The 17326-nt window shown below is 39.2% G+C and overlaps 1 protein-coding gene across 4 annotated transcripts; it reads right to left on the bottom strand.

The window, feature by feature from the left end:
- Positions 1-292: 292 nt before the first annotated feature.
- pho (phoenix) lies at positions 293-16953 on the bottom strand. 4 transcript variants are annotated; one of them, XM_051664108.1, is made up of 6 exons: positions 16431-16953; positions 15727-16063; positions 5181-5278; positions 5011-5068; positions 2459-4370; positions 293-1765 (listed from the first exon to the last, which is right to left on the bottom strand). In XM_051664108.1, the coding sequence occupies exons 1-6, from the start codon at positions 16625-16627 to the stop codon at positions 759-761; spliced, it is 3609 nt and encodes a 1202-aa protein (XP_051520068.1). In that variant the 5' UTR covers positions 16628-16953; the 3' UTR covers positions 293-758. The 4 variants fall into 4 exon arrangements, with proteins under 4 accessions (XP_051520068.1, XP_051520041.1, XP_051520058.1 ...); XM_051664081.1 differs by having other exon boundaries at positions 293-4370; positions 16431-16950; XM_051664098.1 differs by lacking the exons at positions 15727-16063; positions 16431-16953 and adding an exon at positions 5944-6629 and having other exon boundaries at positions 293-4370.
- Between the last annotated feature and the right edge of the window lie 373 nt (positions 16954-17326).

Raw genomic sequence — 17326 nt, forward strand, 5'->3', positions numbered from 1 at the left:
CTTCTTTGTATCCTGTTTTCTCTGTGACAGAACAATGATATTAGCATTACACTTAGTCTCAACAAGTCCTTTCTGGACTTTTGGGTGCATCGCCTTGGTTTACTCCTGTAGGAGAGACAGCATTCTGATTTCTGTGTTCCTTTATTTCCTCCTTTTTCTTTCTCTATGTTTTCTTTGACATTGTTTTAAGTGGGCTTGACACTTGACCCTGAAAGGTTTCAGAAAGGGCTTCAGTATCAGAATTTATTTTCTTCCTCTTCTTCGGTCTCACAAGCATTACAGTTTCCTCCTGTTATGCCACAGAGTGGTTTAAGTCAGAATTGCCATTAATAGATACATTTGACCTTTCCCTCTTCTTTTTGCGTTTAGCAATATTTAAGCTAATGGCTGTATTAATTTCCAAATGTTCAATAAGATCACTTGGCCTTTCTTCGATAATTTCTTGTGTAGTTGACTTATCCTCCGCTTCCCATTGACATCAAACCGAGACACAAAACACATGTCCACATCTAAATCAACAGAATCTCTCTTATCCTTTCTCTTCTTTTTCACTGATTTTAATCTAGTTACACTGGGTGATGGACATCCTGTAATTTTCTTTGATTTCTGAATATGCTCAAGATGACAGATCTCAATGTCTTCATTGGGGTGAATCAAATCATTTACTCTCAGTTCTGGAGGTCTATCAGCTATGCAGTCCAAACTTGCATTTGTTGGACTAATTGTTTAGTTTTTTTCCCTTTTCACACATTGTCATTTCAATTACTTTGTCTTTTCTTTTTTGTTCTTCTTGATGCTTCTATGGACATAGAGGTTTCTGACTCAACTGAGTGAACATTTTCTACTTTATGTGAATCTGAATCAAGCTCTGCATTCTCCTGTTCTTTTAATTTGTGCTTTTTCTTTTTTTTCTTTTTAACCGTGCTGTCTGAAACTACGGATATATAACTTTTCTCGAAGAGTTCTGCTGTATTCCCAGACTGTGAGTCTGACACTGTTATTTCAAGTCCAGTGTCATCACCTTGAAATGAACAACTCACATTCCGACTTTTCTTTTTGCGTTTTGCAACACGTAATCTACCTGCTGTATTACTTTCCAAATGTTCAATTGCTCTGTCATCATGTGGCCTTTCTTCAATGATCTCATCCATATCTTCCTCTTGTTCCACTGCTCTCAAACCAATGACATCATCAAACAAAGACACAGAGTTCACTTCCAAACCCAAATGAACAGATTCACCCTGATGTTTCTCACTCCTATCCTTTTTCTTCCTCTTCTTTGCTGATTTTAATGTAGTTACACTAGGTGATCCTGGAATTTCCCATGATGTCTCAATATGCTCAAGCTGATGGATCTCAGTGGCTTCACAGGACTGAACCAAATCATTTGCTCTCATTTCTGGAGGTCTATGGTTAATGTGTTCCAAACTTTCTTTTGATGGGCTAAACGCTGCATCTTTTTTCTTCTTTTTTGTTCTTCTGGATGGCAAAACAGATGTTTCAGACTCAACTGAGTAAAAATGTTCTTCAGTACAAGTATATGAATCAAGCTCTGCATTCTCCTGTTCTTTTAATTTGTGCTTTTTCTTTTTTTTCTGTTTAACCGTGCTGTCTGAAACTACGGATAAATAACTTTTCTCGAAGAGTTCTGCTGTATTCCCAGACTGTGAGTCTGACACTGTTATTTCAAGTCCAGTGTCATCACCTTGAAATGAACAACTCACATTCCGACTTTTCTTTTTGCGTTTTGCAACACGTAATCTACCTGCTGTATTACTTTCCAAATGTTCAATTGCTCTGTCATCATGTGGCCTTTCTTCAATGATCTCATCCATATCTTCCTCTTGTTCCACTGCTCTCAAACCAATGACATCATCAAACAAAGACACAGAGTTCACTTCCAAACCCAAATGAACAGATTCACCCTGATGTTTCTCACTCCTATCCTTTTTCTTCCTCTTCTTTGCTGATTTTAATGTAGTTACACTAGGTGATCCTGGAATTTCCTCTGATGTCTCAATATGCTCAAGCTGATGGATCTCAGTGGCTTCACAGGACTGAACCAAATCATTTGCTCTCATTTCTGGAGGTCTATGGTCAACATGTTCCAAATTTTCTGTTGATGGGCTAATTGTTGCATCTTTTTTCTTCTTTTTTGTTCTGGATGGCAAAACAGAGGTTTCCGACTCAATTGAGTAAACATTTTCTACATTATGAGTATCTGAATCAAGCTCTGCATTCTCCTGCTGTTTAAATTTGTGCTTTTTCTTCTTTTTCTGTTTAACCGTTGTGGTGACCGTGCTGTCTGAAACCACATATAAATTACTTGTTTTCTCCAAAAGTTCTGCTGTATTCCCCGATTGTGAGTCTGACACAGTTTTTTCCAGTCCAATGTCATCACCTTGAAATGAACAACTCACATTCTGACTTTTCCTTTTGTGTTTGGCAACATTTATACCTGCTGTATTACTTTCCAAATGTTCAATTGCACTGTCATCATGTGGCCTTTCTTCAATTATCTCTTCTGTAGTTGACTTCTGTTGTGCAAACACTCTCAGCGTGGTGACCTCATCAAACAGAGACACAGAACTTGCATCCAGATCCAAATCAACTGATACATATTGCTCACTCCCATCCGTTTTCTTCCTCTTCTTCTTTTTCATTGATTTGAATATAGCTACAGTGGGCAATCCTATATTTTCCTCTGAATTCTGTTCAAGCTCATTGGTCTCAGTAAAATAATTCAAATCATTTACTCTCAAATCTGCAGGTCTATAAGCAATGCAGTCCAAAGTTTCGTTTGATGTTTTGTTTACTGCACTACTTTCCTTTACATTTGTTGTTCCATTTCTCTCTTTGTCTTTATTATTCTTTTTTCGTCTTTTGGATGGCAACTCGGTAGTTTGTGACTCACTATGATTCAGTCCAGCGTACTGACTTGACTGAACATTTTCAACACTGCGAGTACCTGAAACAAGCTCTTTATCCTCCTGCTTGTCTAATTTCTGCTTTTTCTTCTTAACTTTTGTGATAACAGTGCTGTCTGTCACCACTGATAAATTACTTATCTCCAAGAAGTCTGCTGATTTGCTGGAGTGTGAAACTGATTCTGCCATTTGCTCTTCACTGGTTCCTTTATCCTCCACTTCACATGATTCTCTTCTGCCTCTGTGTGTCATTTTAAGTCTAGTGATGTCATCGCCTTGAGATGCAGAACTCGCATTCTGACTCACATCAACATTTGTATCACAATGCATCAAATCTAGACGTTTGACAGTAGCTCCTATTTCCTTCTTTTTCTTCCTTTTCAGGAAGCTCGGTCCAACGTGTTTAAACACAGGACTATCTTCTGTTTCCATGGGTATCTCTACCGTTGCCCCTTTTCTGTCCACAAGAACATGTTCACAGAAATTTGAGGAAACATCTCTTATTGGTTCATTAGCTAGTAGTAAATGACCAGTTGCTGGTTGTGTCTCTGTGGTTTCCTCTACATGTGTAACTTCAATATCTTTATGAGACAGTGACCATTTTTTTCTTCTTTTACTTTGGCAATTGATTTCAGAGAGCAGTTCAGTATGTGGCTCCACAGAATTCTGGCTGGTCTCTTGGGATTCAGAGTGTTTGGTGCTGCTAGCACACACAGCAACTTCTGCACTGACAAATTTATCCAGTCTGTCTGTCTTTTTTACCTTGATCACATTATCTAATGGCATGTATAAATCCAGAGAGCCGATTTCACTGTTATCATCAGTATATTGAGTATCATTATGTACTGAAATGTCTCCCCCTTGGGGTGGAGAGCAGGAATTGCTTTGTGCTCTAGACCTCACTTGCATCATATCAGTCGCTGCTTCTGTAAATGCCTCTACAGAGTTCAGTCTCTGTGTCTCCTCAATTACCCACAAATGACCTCCATCTGAAGCTTTAACACCAGAGTTCACAGCAGAACTTATGATCTGCTGAATAAGTGGTTGTCGCAAATGAGCAGAATCTGAGAGCTCTGAGAGAATCTGCTGCACCTCAGGTTCCTTAAGGAGAGGGACACTAAGAGACTTGGAGGAACAAACAGAGTGTTTTTTGGCTGCTGCTTTGCATTTCTTTTTTGATTGCGAAAATTCATTCATTGCATTTTTCTGGGTCTGCGGTAGATGGCTAGTATTTTTGAGCTTTGAGCTAGCATTTGTTTTTCTTTTGACGATCATCATTGACGCGTTTTTGATGTGTTTTTCATCCTCCACATGTTCTATGGGTTGTAACAGATCAGGGACCTGAGATGAAGGCATTACAGCTTTCCTCCTCTTCAGGATGGATTGCGGGCGCCATGTTTGTGTAGGCCTTGTATTGAATTTTGGAACAAAAACAGCTTTATCCTGAAACAAACCCAAGCCAAATCAACAGATTAGTACATATTGTATAGTTCTGTAAATTTTTCTGACAACAAGGTAACAAAGAAAAATATCTTTATCAGAAATGCAAGATACTATTTTTCTTTTTTTTAATCCCCTTTTCTCCCCAATTTGGAATGCCCAATTCCCACTACTTAGTAGGTTCTCGTGGTGGCACGGTTACTCACCTCAATCCGGGTGACAGAGGACAAGCCTCAGTTGCCTCCGCTTCTGAGACCGTCAATCCACACATTTTATCACATGGCTCGCTGTGCATGACACCGCGGAGACTCACAGCACGTGGAGGCTCATGCTACTCTCCGCGATCCACGCACAACTTACCACGCGCCCCATTGAGAGCGAGAACCGCTAATTGTGATCACGAGGAGGTTACTCCATGTGACTCTACCCTCCCTAGCAACCGGGCCAATTTGGTTGCTTAGGAGCCCTGGCTGGAGTCACTCAGCACAACCTGGATTCGAACTCGCGACTCCAGGCGTGGTAGTCAGCGTCAATACTCGCTGAGCTACGCAGGCCCCTCTGCAAGATACTATTTGAGATTTATGGTTTTTGAACAGTAATGGAAATCAAAAACACAAAAACTAATCAAGTCATATTTACACACCACAACTGTGACTTCATGATCACTGTTTCGCTCATCCACTTCTGAGTCACTGTTTAGCCTGAAACAAATTTAATTTGTCATTGATTTTATATATCCATCCATTATATATATATACAGTATATGTTATATATTTAGTTGGGAAATGTGAGCCCTTTTAATTTAAAACTTACTCAGGCTCCAACATCCATGAACTGAGTGTTATTCCTGTATTCATATAACCCTTCTCAAATTTCTTTATGCATTTGAGGAACCCTCCAATTTCTGAGTTCTAAAAAAGATATAATACCATTACATTAACATAACAAACATTAATATACACAACATAACATACAGTAAAATGATATAAATATTATTTAGGGGTGTAACGACTCATCTCATGATTCGGTTTGGTTCATACTGAATTCACAATTTGGTTCAGCTAACGATACTTTAAACAAAGCCTGAATCAATATTATTTGATTACTTTTAAGACATACACAAAACAGTTCCTTTAAAACTTAATTTAAAATACTGTTTATTAAAGTACACAATGATCCATCTTAAAATATATATATATATATATATATATATATATATATATATATACACACACACACACACACACACACACACACACACACACACACACACACACACACACACACACAGGGACTAAAAATCAGACCAGAATAGGGCAATGATGACACCAGAATAAAAATATTCACAATTCTCCTTCATACATTTATACAAATATTCCAAATTCATATTTTATTTTTCTAAAATAGTACTGTTGTCACTGATTACTGATCAAAATATTATTTTCAAAAAATATATTTTAATGGAAATGCATTACATTTGACATTAGGATTATATTCACCCATAGCATTATTATACATAATATTCAGCATCATATATAGTAGATTAATATATCACTTTAATTAAACCTCTGTTAACCTTAATTTTCCTTCATGCAGAGCAGATTCACTCTCACGCTTCAAGCGGACATTTGATCCCTCACGCTGAAAAGGCATCTCTCTCACTCCTGGTGCTCCCTGTATTAAATTTGCTTAAACGGTTAGGGAAAAGCATCTAAAATGCAAAAGGCTGCAAATATTGTAGTGTGCTTTCTCCGACATTACATATTAAATCATATAGATAATTTACCTTTAGGATCACTGACTCTTGTGCGCTTCCATCAGAATGAAGCAATATGAGATGATCAATTTCATTATATCACAGTTCTGATCACAAAGTGATCACAATATGATCCCTTCTCAGATGTTAACTGCAATTGCAGTAAACTTGAATCACGTTACAGAGCAAATTAACTGTCAGCGGTCTATCTGAATCCATGGTAAACGATGGAGGATTGTGCTTCTTCAATTAACATCATGATTTAATATACAACATCTATAACACCTCATTATGGTTTATTTATAGAAATTATACCAATACATCATCATGATTTAATACATAACGTCCATAACACATCATTATGTTTATTTAGAGAAATGATACCAATACATGATGTATTGGCCTATGCTGACTTCACCCTATGTTGTTAAACCTTTTGTTGGTCAAAACTGAGATGTTTAATTGGTTGTAATTAACATTTTTATTGATTCATATACACATGACAGAAAAACTCAACACATATACGAAGAATCAACATTTTACATTTAAACCCCACTAATACAATCCCACCCTGACCCCCAACGAACACCCTTGTGGCCCACATAATAACACATACACACACAATCCAAAAAAATACAAAATAAATAAATAAATAAAATAATAATAGTAATCATACATGATTAAACTAAACTACACTCTCCAGGCGGCCTGGGTAGCTCAGTGGTAAAAGACGCTGGCTGCCACCCCTGGAGTTCGCTAGTTCGAATCCCAGGGCGTGCTGAGTGACTCCAGCCAGGTCTCCTAAGCAGCCAAATTGGCCCGGTTGCTAGGGAGGGTAGAGTCACATGGGGTAACCTCCTCGTGGTCGCTATAATGTGGTTCGTTCTCGGTGGGGTGTGTGGTGAGTTGAGCGCGGATGCCGCGGTGGATGGCGTGAAGCCTCCACACGCACTGTGTCTCCGTGGCAATGCGCTCAACAAGCCACGTGATAAGATGCGCGGGTTGACGGTCTCAGACGCGGAGGCAACTGAGATTCATCCTCCGCCACCCGGACAGAGGCGAATCACTACGCGACCACAAGGACTTAAAAGCGCATTGGGAATTGGGCATTCCAAATTGGGTGAAATAAGAGAGGGGGACATCTATAGGGAGTGACTGTAGTAGGTAGCTGAATTTTGGAATGCACTTCATTTTAATAACATTAACCTTCCCAATCATCAATAAATGTAATGAAGCCCACCTGTCCACATCGCTCGAAAACCTTTTTATTAACGGGTCAAAATCAACTAACTAAATCAGACAAATTTGCTGGGAATAAAATACCCAAATTCTTAATGCCCTGTTTGGGCCACTGGAAGGTGCCCGGCTGAAAAGCTGTTACCAGGCAGTATGCTGTCAGAGCCAAAGCTTCAGATTTAGACCAATTGACTTTGTATCCTGAGAACTTGGAAAAGGATTTAATAATTCTGTGGAGGCAAGGCTTAGATCTAGTAGGGTCTGAGATGAATAATAAAATATCGTCTGCATAAAGCAGAAGCTTATGCACCACACCTCCCACCATCACCCCTGGAAAATCATCCTCCTTTCTTATCGCAGCTTCTAATGGTTCCAGGGCAAGACAGAACAATAATGGGGAAAGAGGGCAACCCTGCCGAGTGCCCCTATCCAGAGTAAAATAATCTGAAATTAATCCATTTGTTTGTACCGCTGCTACAGTGTCTCTAAAGTAACTTAATCCAACCAATAAATGTACTACCAAACCCATACATTAACAAAATCTTAAAAAGATAATCCCATTCTACCATATCAAACGCCTTTTCGGCGTCAAGTGAGATGGCAGCGACCGGAGACTGATCATTCACCACTGACCACATGATATTGATGAAACGCCTAATATTATCAGAAGAGCTACGGCCCCGAATAAACCCCACCTGATCTATATGTATAAAAGATGTCATAACTTTACTTAACCGGTTAGCCAAAATTTTTGACAATATTTTAACAACTAGCTGAATCAGGGAAATTGGACGGTAACTTTTACACTCGCTTGGATCTTTGTCCTTTAAGAATCAGACTGATCTGGGCTTGTGTCATGGTTGGCGGAAGATTTCCATTCTTTAATGATTCTGTATAAACTTCTAACAAAAGTGGAGTCAGTTCTGTAGCATAAGATCTAAAAAATTCTGCGGCAAAACCATCTGGCCCTGGAGCCTTGCCTGTAGGTATGGCCTTAATTACCTCTTCAAGTTCCTCCAAGGTTATCTCAGAATCAAGATAATTTTTTTGCTCAGTCGTCAATTTAGGGAGCTCTAATGGTTCCACAAAGTTTCTAATATTTTCATCAGTAGACGAAGATGTGGAACTATAGAGATCAGAGCAGAATTCTTTAAAAGCTTTATTAATATCAATGACTGAGGTAAATATTTCACCACCAGCAGATTTCACTAAGGGAATGGTAGAAAAAGACACTCTCTGCTTTATATATCTAGCCAAAAGCTTTGTCCGCTGACTCAAAATATGACTGTCTTGCCCTGAACAACCAAAACTCGACTTTCCACAACAAAATAGCATTATATCTGTATTTTAATCGAGTCAATTCTCTGAGAACCACCTTAAGTGCCTCCCAAGTCACAGCCACAGAAGATACTGAGAACCAGTTGGTCTCCATATAAACACTGATTTCAGTCTTTAACATTTGTTGGAAATCAGGATTTTGCAAAAGGGATACATTAAAGCGGCAACTATATGATTTATTTTTCTCCGTATGTGGCAACACCTCTAAATTCACCAGGGCGTGAATAAATCTTATGGACTGATGAAAAAAAATGTATAGTCCCTACCAAATGGGTTCAAAAATCTCCAAATATCTGTAAGACCAAGATTTTCACACATCCTGTGAAGCGTCAGTGTTGGTCTAGGGGGCTTACACACTTTTGCTTCACTATAATCAAGGACTGAATCCATCAAAAGATTAAAGTCTCCTCCCAATATCATATCATGAGGGGTGCCAGCGGCTTGCAACATCCCCTCAAGATCTATAAAAAAGCCCTGATCATCAGTGTTAGGTGCATAAATATTAGCCAAAATCAACCTTTGCCCCTGAATTTCTCCTAAAACAATAATGACTCTTCCTAATTGATCTTTACTCTGTTTAAGACATTTTAAATGTAGATGTTTATTTATCAATGTAATGACTCCCCTGCTCTTACCTGAGCCAGCACTAAAGAAAACATGTCCATCCCATATCTTCCCAAATTTTTCAACTTCCTGTGGGGAAAGATGCGTTTCTTGAAGAAACACTATATCATATTTCTTACGTTTAAGATATAACATTCCTTCTTTTTTTGGGGTGTCCCAACCCATTTACATTCAACGTGGAGAGGGATAACCTACTCATATTAACATTTGACATATTGATTTAATAAAATAAAAAAAAAATTTTGTGTCAAAAACAAGATTATACAGACCACATTCCCCATTAGTACAACAATCAAACCCCGAACTTCCCCCCGAACAAAACAAACAGAAGAAAGAAAAACGTGTGCATTAACCCCGCGAACGACAGCACCAACTGGCGTCCATCCCTCTAAACTCAAAAGGTCCATGTATGCCTACGAGAGCCCCCGCAACAACTTTGCCAACGGATTGCTCAAGTCCGGTGCTTCTATACAAATTTTGTGAAGCAAAATTACATATCAGAAAATACTTTGTAAAACAGACCCCAGCCAACAGGCACAGTAAACACAAAGAACATGTAGATTCATTCACAGAACTGTCTCAAAGGTGTGTTCCTCCACAAAACAAACTCCAGCTGGTATGAAGACGTTCAGTTTCCTCGGACAGACAAACAATTGTTCAGTGAGCCGGCTGTTTATGAGTACGGCAGATGACGTAATCATTCTAATGTCCCTTAAAAATATTCCACAAAAACAATCTCCCGCCAACAAGAGGCATAAGCACAAGGAACAAACAGATCCATCCACAACTGTCCTGAAGCAGTGTTATTCAACAAAATACGCTCCAGCCGCTAGGCGGTACCATCACAAAAAGAAACAAAACAGGCATCCCAGTTCCTTGGATGATCAAGAGCCAAACTCACTCAGAGGTCGTGCAAAAAAAAAAAATAAATAATACACCATGACTTACTCAGCCCGTCAACTTCATAAAAGATGTCCTTTATGTGCGCATGTAGATATTTTGCGGTTATCCATAGTGACCACTCAATCTGGCCTGGAACTTCAGTGTAAAAACGATTTTCCGTCAATGCAAATGTTTCTTGAAGGAAGTGTCATTCCACAAAACAAACGCCAGCCGCTAGGCGGAGCCAACGCAGAAAGAAACAAAAAATGGCACCCAGCTTCCTCAGACAACCGAGTGTATGTTCAGCGAGTCAAACCACTAATATAAGAAACATCAAATGGCTAACTCACTCCAATGTATTTATGAAGGAGAGTGCCTGTTTTGGACATGTAAATACTTTGCGACCATCCTTCGTTTCTATTCTCAGTTTGGCCAGAAACATCAATGCAAAAGCGATCTTCCGTTGATGTAAAAGTTTCTTACATTCCTTGAACCGATTGCATTTCTCTCGTCAAATTCGCAAAGTCCAAGAACAAGAAAATATTGTGATTATTCCAAGAAAGCTTTCCTTTGCTCCTCGCCTGAAGCAACACGAGATCTTTATCAGATGATCTCAGAAATTTTGCCAGGATTGATCCCTCAGCAGATCCGCAAGCCAGGACTCTGTGAGCTCGCTCCATTTCCAGTTTATGGCCTGTTATGTCGAGCAGACTCTGGACGAACTCGTCCAGGAATTTCACCATATCTCTGCCCCCCTCATGCTCAGGAATTCCAACAATCCCTATATTGTTCCTTTGGCTCATATTTTCAAGATATTCCAGTTTTTCCAAAATGTGTTCCAAGTCTGTTTTGAACACGGGCGGATTAGAGGATAATTCCCTTTCCGATGACTCCAGATAATCGATCCGTTTCTCAACATCTGCCACTCTTGTGACCAACTCAGAGAATTTTGTTTCCATCGCCGTAATCGATCGATGTATAACAGCGAGATCCTCCAAGTCAGCAACAACTTTCGTCAGCATCACCGAGATGTTGGACAGTTGATGCTGAATTTCATCTCCTGACGTGCTTTCCAAATCGAGTCCCTGGCTCGCGGCCTGTTCGGGGGTGTCAGCTTGAGCACGTAAGTGTTTTTTAATGTCTCCAGAGTCTGAGGATTTTGACTTCTTTGCCATGTTTACCTCAAAGAGCAAATACACTATATTGCCAAAAGTATTCGCTCATCTGCCTTTAGACGCATATGAACTTAAGTGACATCCCATTCTTAATCCATAGGGTTTAATATGACGTCGGCCCACCCTTTGCAGCTATAACAGCTTCAACTATTCTGGGAAGGCTTTCCACAAGGTTTAGGAGTGTGTTTATGGGAATTTTTGACCATTATTCCAGAAGCGCATTTGTGAGGTCAGACACTGATGTTGGACGAGAAGGCCTGGCTCGCAGTCTTCGCTCTAATTCATCCCAAAGGTGCTCTATCGGGTTGAGGTCAGGACTCTGTGCAGGCCAGTCAAGTTCTTCCACACCAAACTCGCTCATCCATGTCTTTATGGACCTTGCTTTGTGCACTGGTGCACAGTCATGTTGGAACAGGAAGAGGCCATCCCCAAACTGTTCCCACAAAGTTGGGAGCATGGAATTGTCCAAAATCTCTTGGTATGCTGAAGCATTCAGAGTTCCTTTCACTGGAACTAAGGGGCCAAGCCCAGCTCCTGAAAAACAACCCCACACCATAATCCCCCCTTCACCAAACTTCACAGTTGGCACAATGCAGTCAGACAAGTACTGTTCTCCTGGCAACCGCCAAACCCAGACTCGTCCATCAGATTGCCAGATGGAGAAGCATGATTCGTCACTCCAGAGAACGCGTCTCCACTGCTCTAGAGTCAGTGGCGGTGTGCTTTACACCACTGCATCCGACGCTTTGCATTGCACTTGGTGATGTATGGCTTGGATGCAGCTGCTCGGCCATGGAAACCCATTCCATGAAGCTCTCTACGCACTGTTCTTGAGCTAATCTGAAGGCCACATGAACTTTGGAGGTCTGTAGCGATTGACTCTGCAGAAAGTTGGCGACCTCTGCGCACTATGCGCCTCAGCATCCGCTGACCCCGCTCTGTCATTTTACATGGCCTACCACTTCGTGGCTGAGTTGCTGTCATTCCCAATCGCTTCCACTTTGTTATAATACCACTGACAGTTGACTGTGGAATATTTAGTAGCGAGGAAATTTCACGACTGGACTTGTTGCACCGGTGGCATCCTATCACAGTACCACGCTGGAATTCACTGAGCTCCTGAGAGCGGCCCATTCTTTCACAAATGTTTGTAGAAGCAGTCTGCATGCCTAGGTGCTTCAATTTATACACCTGTGGCCATGGAAGTGATTGGAACACCTGAATTCAATTATTTGGATGGGTGAGCGAATACTTTTGGCAATATAGTGTATGTAATTGGTTGGGGTGTGACGATACATTTAGCTCACGAGATGAGATGATACACGATACTGGGTTCACGAGAACGAGACGATATTTTAACACTATATACACTACCGGTCAAAAGTTTTGAAACACTTTATTATAATTGTTTTTTTTTTCACATTTTAGAATAATAGTAAAGTCATCAAAACTATGGAATAACATAATTGGAAATATGGGAATTATATTGTGACTAAACAAAATCCAAAATAAATCAAAACTGTGTTATATTTTAGTATCTTCAAAGTAGTCACCCTTTGTCTAGAATTTGCAGACATGTACTCTTGACATTTTCTCAACCAACTTCTTGAGGTATCACCCTGGGATGCTTTTTAAACAGTAATGGAGTTCCCATCTATGTTGGGCACTTATTAGCTGCTTTTCTTTATTATTTGGTCCAAGTCATCAATTTCAAAAAACTTTTTTTTTTAAATAAATTTTAGATTTATAATTAAATAAATTAATATGGTGGCACAATTATATTTGTGTCTACAAAACTAATTTCAAACATTTAATCATACGCCTTCAGATCAAAAGATTTTTAAGATCATGAGAAACATTTCAGGCAAGCGTTTCAGGCGGTAGTGTATATGACTGCAAAAATAGTCTTTTATTCGACTGAAAGTCACAAAATGCAAAACAATGCAGGTGCATTTTGAAATGTTTTAACTAATCATCTTGCAATGAATGTCACTTCAGTTCTACTTTCTTAGTAAGAATTATCATATGCAGTAAAAGACAGAACAACATGCAAGCACTGTAAAAGTTTTTGCCACAAACTGAACTTATTAGTTGAGAGCTGCGGTGGTTCTGTAGGTGTCTTTGCATAGTGCTTGTGTTAGCCGCGGTGTACGGCACTATTTTCTTACAGTGCTTACATATTGGCTGTGTCTCGTTTGGAAGGCTGAGTCCTCTGGAGGTCGTATCTGTCGGCCGCATACGTCGTCGAGGCTGTCTCGTTTCATTTTTTTTTTTTTTTATTGGGAATGCAAAAAAGGTTAACAGTTGTATAAATGTAAGTGCATGTACATAAAAGGCATTGACAATAGATATAAAAAAAAAATAAATAAAATAAAAAATGAGACAGTCTCGACGTATGCGGCCGATAAATGCGTCCTCCGGAGGACGCAGCCTTCCAAACGAGACACAGCCTTTGTTCGTGTCTTGTCTGTCACTCTGTTGCCATTTATTGTTTCCATCGGGTCCCTAAAATGCTGCCACACAAACGATTTAAAAGTGGCGGGGGCATCTTCTATGCTAATTTCACCCTCACACATGGTCATGCTGATATCGTGAGACAGCTTTTCACCTCAACGAGAAATATTGTCACGTTTTAATATCGCAAGATCTCGTGGCATGAGATCTCGTCACACCCCTAGTAATTGGGTGTATGGAATCTCACCACATTATAACATGAAAATAATTAAAAAACTAGCAAAGTGCGCAGAGCTCGTGATTCACACGTCTGCTTCTCGTACGGCGTCCCACACGAGATGTTTAATTGGTTAAATCAAACTATTTTATATTGTGATTTTTTTAAACCCATGATGCAAACCGTCGCATTTTTGTATTGCGATAGATCATGGCACAATATTTCGTTACACCCCTAGTGTTACTAAAACATACCTCTATAGGACTGACAGCATGGCTGACACAGTGAGCGTGTTTACATACACAATCTTACACTGATTATGCTTAATAAGCTGACAATGTGTATGGTAATATAAACACCTTAAACGATAAACTGTTTAAACAAAAACCATCTAACACAGGTAGATTTTTCCTCATTACTTTGATTTCACATTGCATGTAAATGCCTTTACTGCTGTCCTAACTGGTTTATCCAATGTGCACAAGTGCTGTGTGCACGACTGTTCATAATTTGACAATAAAAGCAGGGAATACCCAGATGATTTCCAGTCTCATATAAACGCGGTTTTCTAGAATTGTCTGTTATTTTTTTGAATAAGCTGATTTTTGGTAGTTATCGACGTATCGGTGTGGATGTATATTTGTAAACGCAGCAATAAAAACTCAAAAACTTGTCTGTCATCCTTCATTTACAATCGGGTCAATAAGTCTCACAGTACATTGAACATCTGGAATTCAAAATGTAAATTTAAACCTGGAAATAATTTTTATTTAAAACATATGTAAATGAAGAAATATTAAATTCGGTATAGGGACATCCCTATTTTTGGGTGAACTATCCCTTTAAAGGGATAGTTCACCCAAAAATGAAAATTCTCTCATTATTTACTCACCCTCATGACGTCCCAGATGTGTATGACTTTCTGTCTTCTCCAGAACACAAACAAAGATTTTTAGAAGAATATTTCAGCTCTGTAGGTCCATACAATGCAAGTGAATGGTGACCAAAACTTTGAGACTCAAAAAGCACATAAAGGCAGCATAAAAGTAATCCATACGACTCTAGTAGTTTAATCCATTTCTTAAGCATTATGATACGTGTGGGTGAGAAACAGATAAATATTTAAGTCCTTTGTTACTATAAATTGTCCTCCCTTCCCAGCAGGTGGCAATATGCATGAAGAATGCAAATTGCCAAAAACAAAAGAAGAATGTGAAAGTGGTGATTGATAATAAAAAAGGACTTAAATATCTGTTTCTCACCCACACGTATCATAATGCTTAAGATATGGATTAAACCACAAGAGTCGTATGGATTACTTTTATGCTGCCTTTATGTGCTTTTTGAGCATCAAAGTTCTGGTCACCATTCAGTTGCATTGTATGGACCTACAGAGCTGAAATCTTCATTTGTGTTCAGCAGAATAAAGAAAGTCTTACACATCTGGGATGCATGAGGGTGAGTCAATGATGAGAAAATTTTCATTTTTGGGTGAACTATACCTTTAAGCTAACAATCTAAGTTTAAACAAAAATAAGAAATAAGACAAATGCAAAACAGAAGCATTTCCACAAATGGCCTCAGACCTTTGGCTCCCACTGTAGGAGATTATCCATTTATAAACCAATACTAGATACAACAATTTACAAAAAGACACAAAAATTATCATCACCCCACCTCTAGAATTTGGTGCTTCTTTAGGGACAGGCGCTGTCTTCTTTTTTGCTTCAATAAAAATGGAAAAAGTGCTCTTTTAGGGTGTTGAATGTGCTTTGAACCGGATGGTCCAGAGCTTTTTCCTTTTTTTGGGAGCTCTGTATGCTGACGGTGACCTCCACTTCCCTCCTCAGATTCAGTGGCTTGATCCTCTGAACCTCTCCTGCTGTTCCTTTCACTCTCTTCAGAAGAATCATCATTGGCGATGGACTCTGGTCTATCTGTTGATTTGCGTCGCCTTACAGTTCTGACCGCTGAAGTTACAGACTGTGTTAAAAACAGACTTTCACCAGAGTCACTGAAAAAGAGGATGCAAAAGGATGCAGGGGATGTATGAGAGATGCAAAAGTGAATAATTTCAGAATAATAAAACCATGTTTGTGATTTCTGGAACGCATCTGCCATTGAAACATTATCTTAAAAGTGTTATTTGATATGTATATAATTAGATGATTTGATAAACTAACTAAATTAAACTAGCCACTAAAATGATTCCAGTGTGTATACAGCTGCAGGAATAATGTATGTACAATAACATCTCGTTTACTGCACTTTGTTTTCGTGACACTGTAAACTTTTTGTAACATTATTTTCCCCCTGCAACTGTAAAAACACAAAGAGAAACAAAATAGACGCATGGTTATTTCCTATGAGAAGTCCTTTACCTGTCTGACGGTGTCTTGTGGGATGAAGCATCTCTGTTCTCAAAGGTGCTGCTAACAGGTCTGACGTCATCAGGTGGAGGAGTTTCGAAGAACAGCTCCGCGCTCGGGTCAAGATCTACAAACTTCTCTAGCGGTACGATCCGCTGCGTGTTCGGCGACTGAATCTGCGTTATGTCGTCTTCGCTCGTGAAATCCATGTTTTTTTAAACTAAGTAAAGTATCCCAGCGGAACCGTCATGCGTTATAGCAAGCGAGGCTGATTTGATGTAATACAGGTTTAAAGGATTTAAGTACTCTTGACAGGCGCTTTTAGGAATGCGATGTTCCTGCAGCTGATTAATAAGTCTGAACATAAAAGTATTGGTAAAGAGAGAAATTAAATAATAAGCGCTAAAGCTTTTATCTGCATACCACGTGGGTCTTGTTTTCATGGCACTGCCGTAATGCAGCGCTGCCCCTTCTTCTTCTTCTTCTTCTTCTTCTTCTTCTTCTTCTGAGGTTTATTAGCGGTTGGCAAAAAAGCTTTTGGTATATTACCGCCACCAATTGGACAGGAGTGTGGAGCACCGAAAGTAAGGAAAAACTAAAATAAAAAATATGTATTTAATCACGATCTGTTCATTATTTGTTATGTGTGCATGGTGTTTAAATCCTGTTATAAAAGCCTGTTTATATAAAGTATATACATTTTCTTGTCCTGGAATACTTTTAAGAAGACTTTTGCATTGTGATGTTAACTACACCAATAGTTTTAATTTTTCCTTAACTTTAGATCTTTCATTTTCATATGCTGTACGGTGAAGGAGCACATGCTCAACTGTCGGAACTTGGTTGCAATATATGCATTGTCCTGTTTTATGTTAGTTCCCCTATTACAAATAATGAAAGATTTAGAC

The sequence above is a fragment of the Myxocyprinus asiaticus genome, chromosome 3 (genome assembly GCF_019703515.2).
Source record: "Myxocyprinus asiaticus isolate MX2 ecotype Aquarium Trade chromosome 3, UBuf_Myxa_2, whole genome shotgun sequence".
NCBI lineage: Eukaryota > Metazoa > Chordata > Actinopteri > Cypriniformes > Catostomidae > Myxocyprinus > Myxocyprinus asiaticus.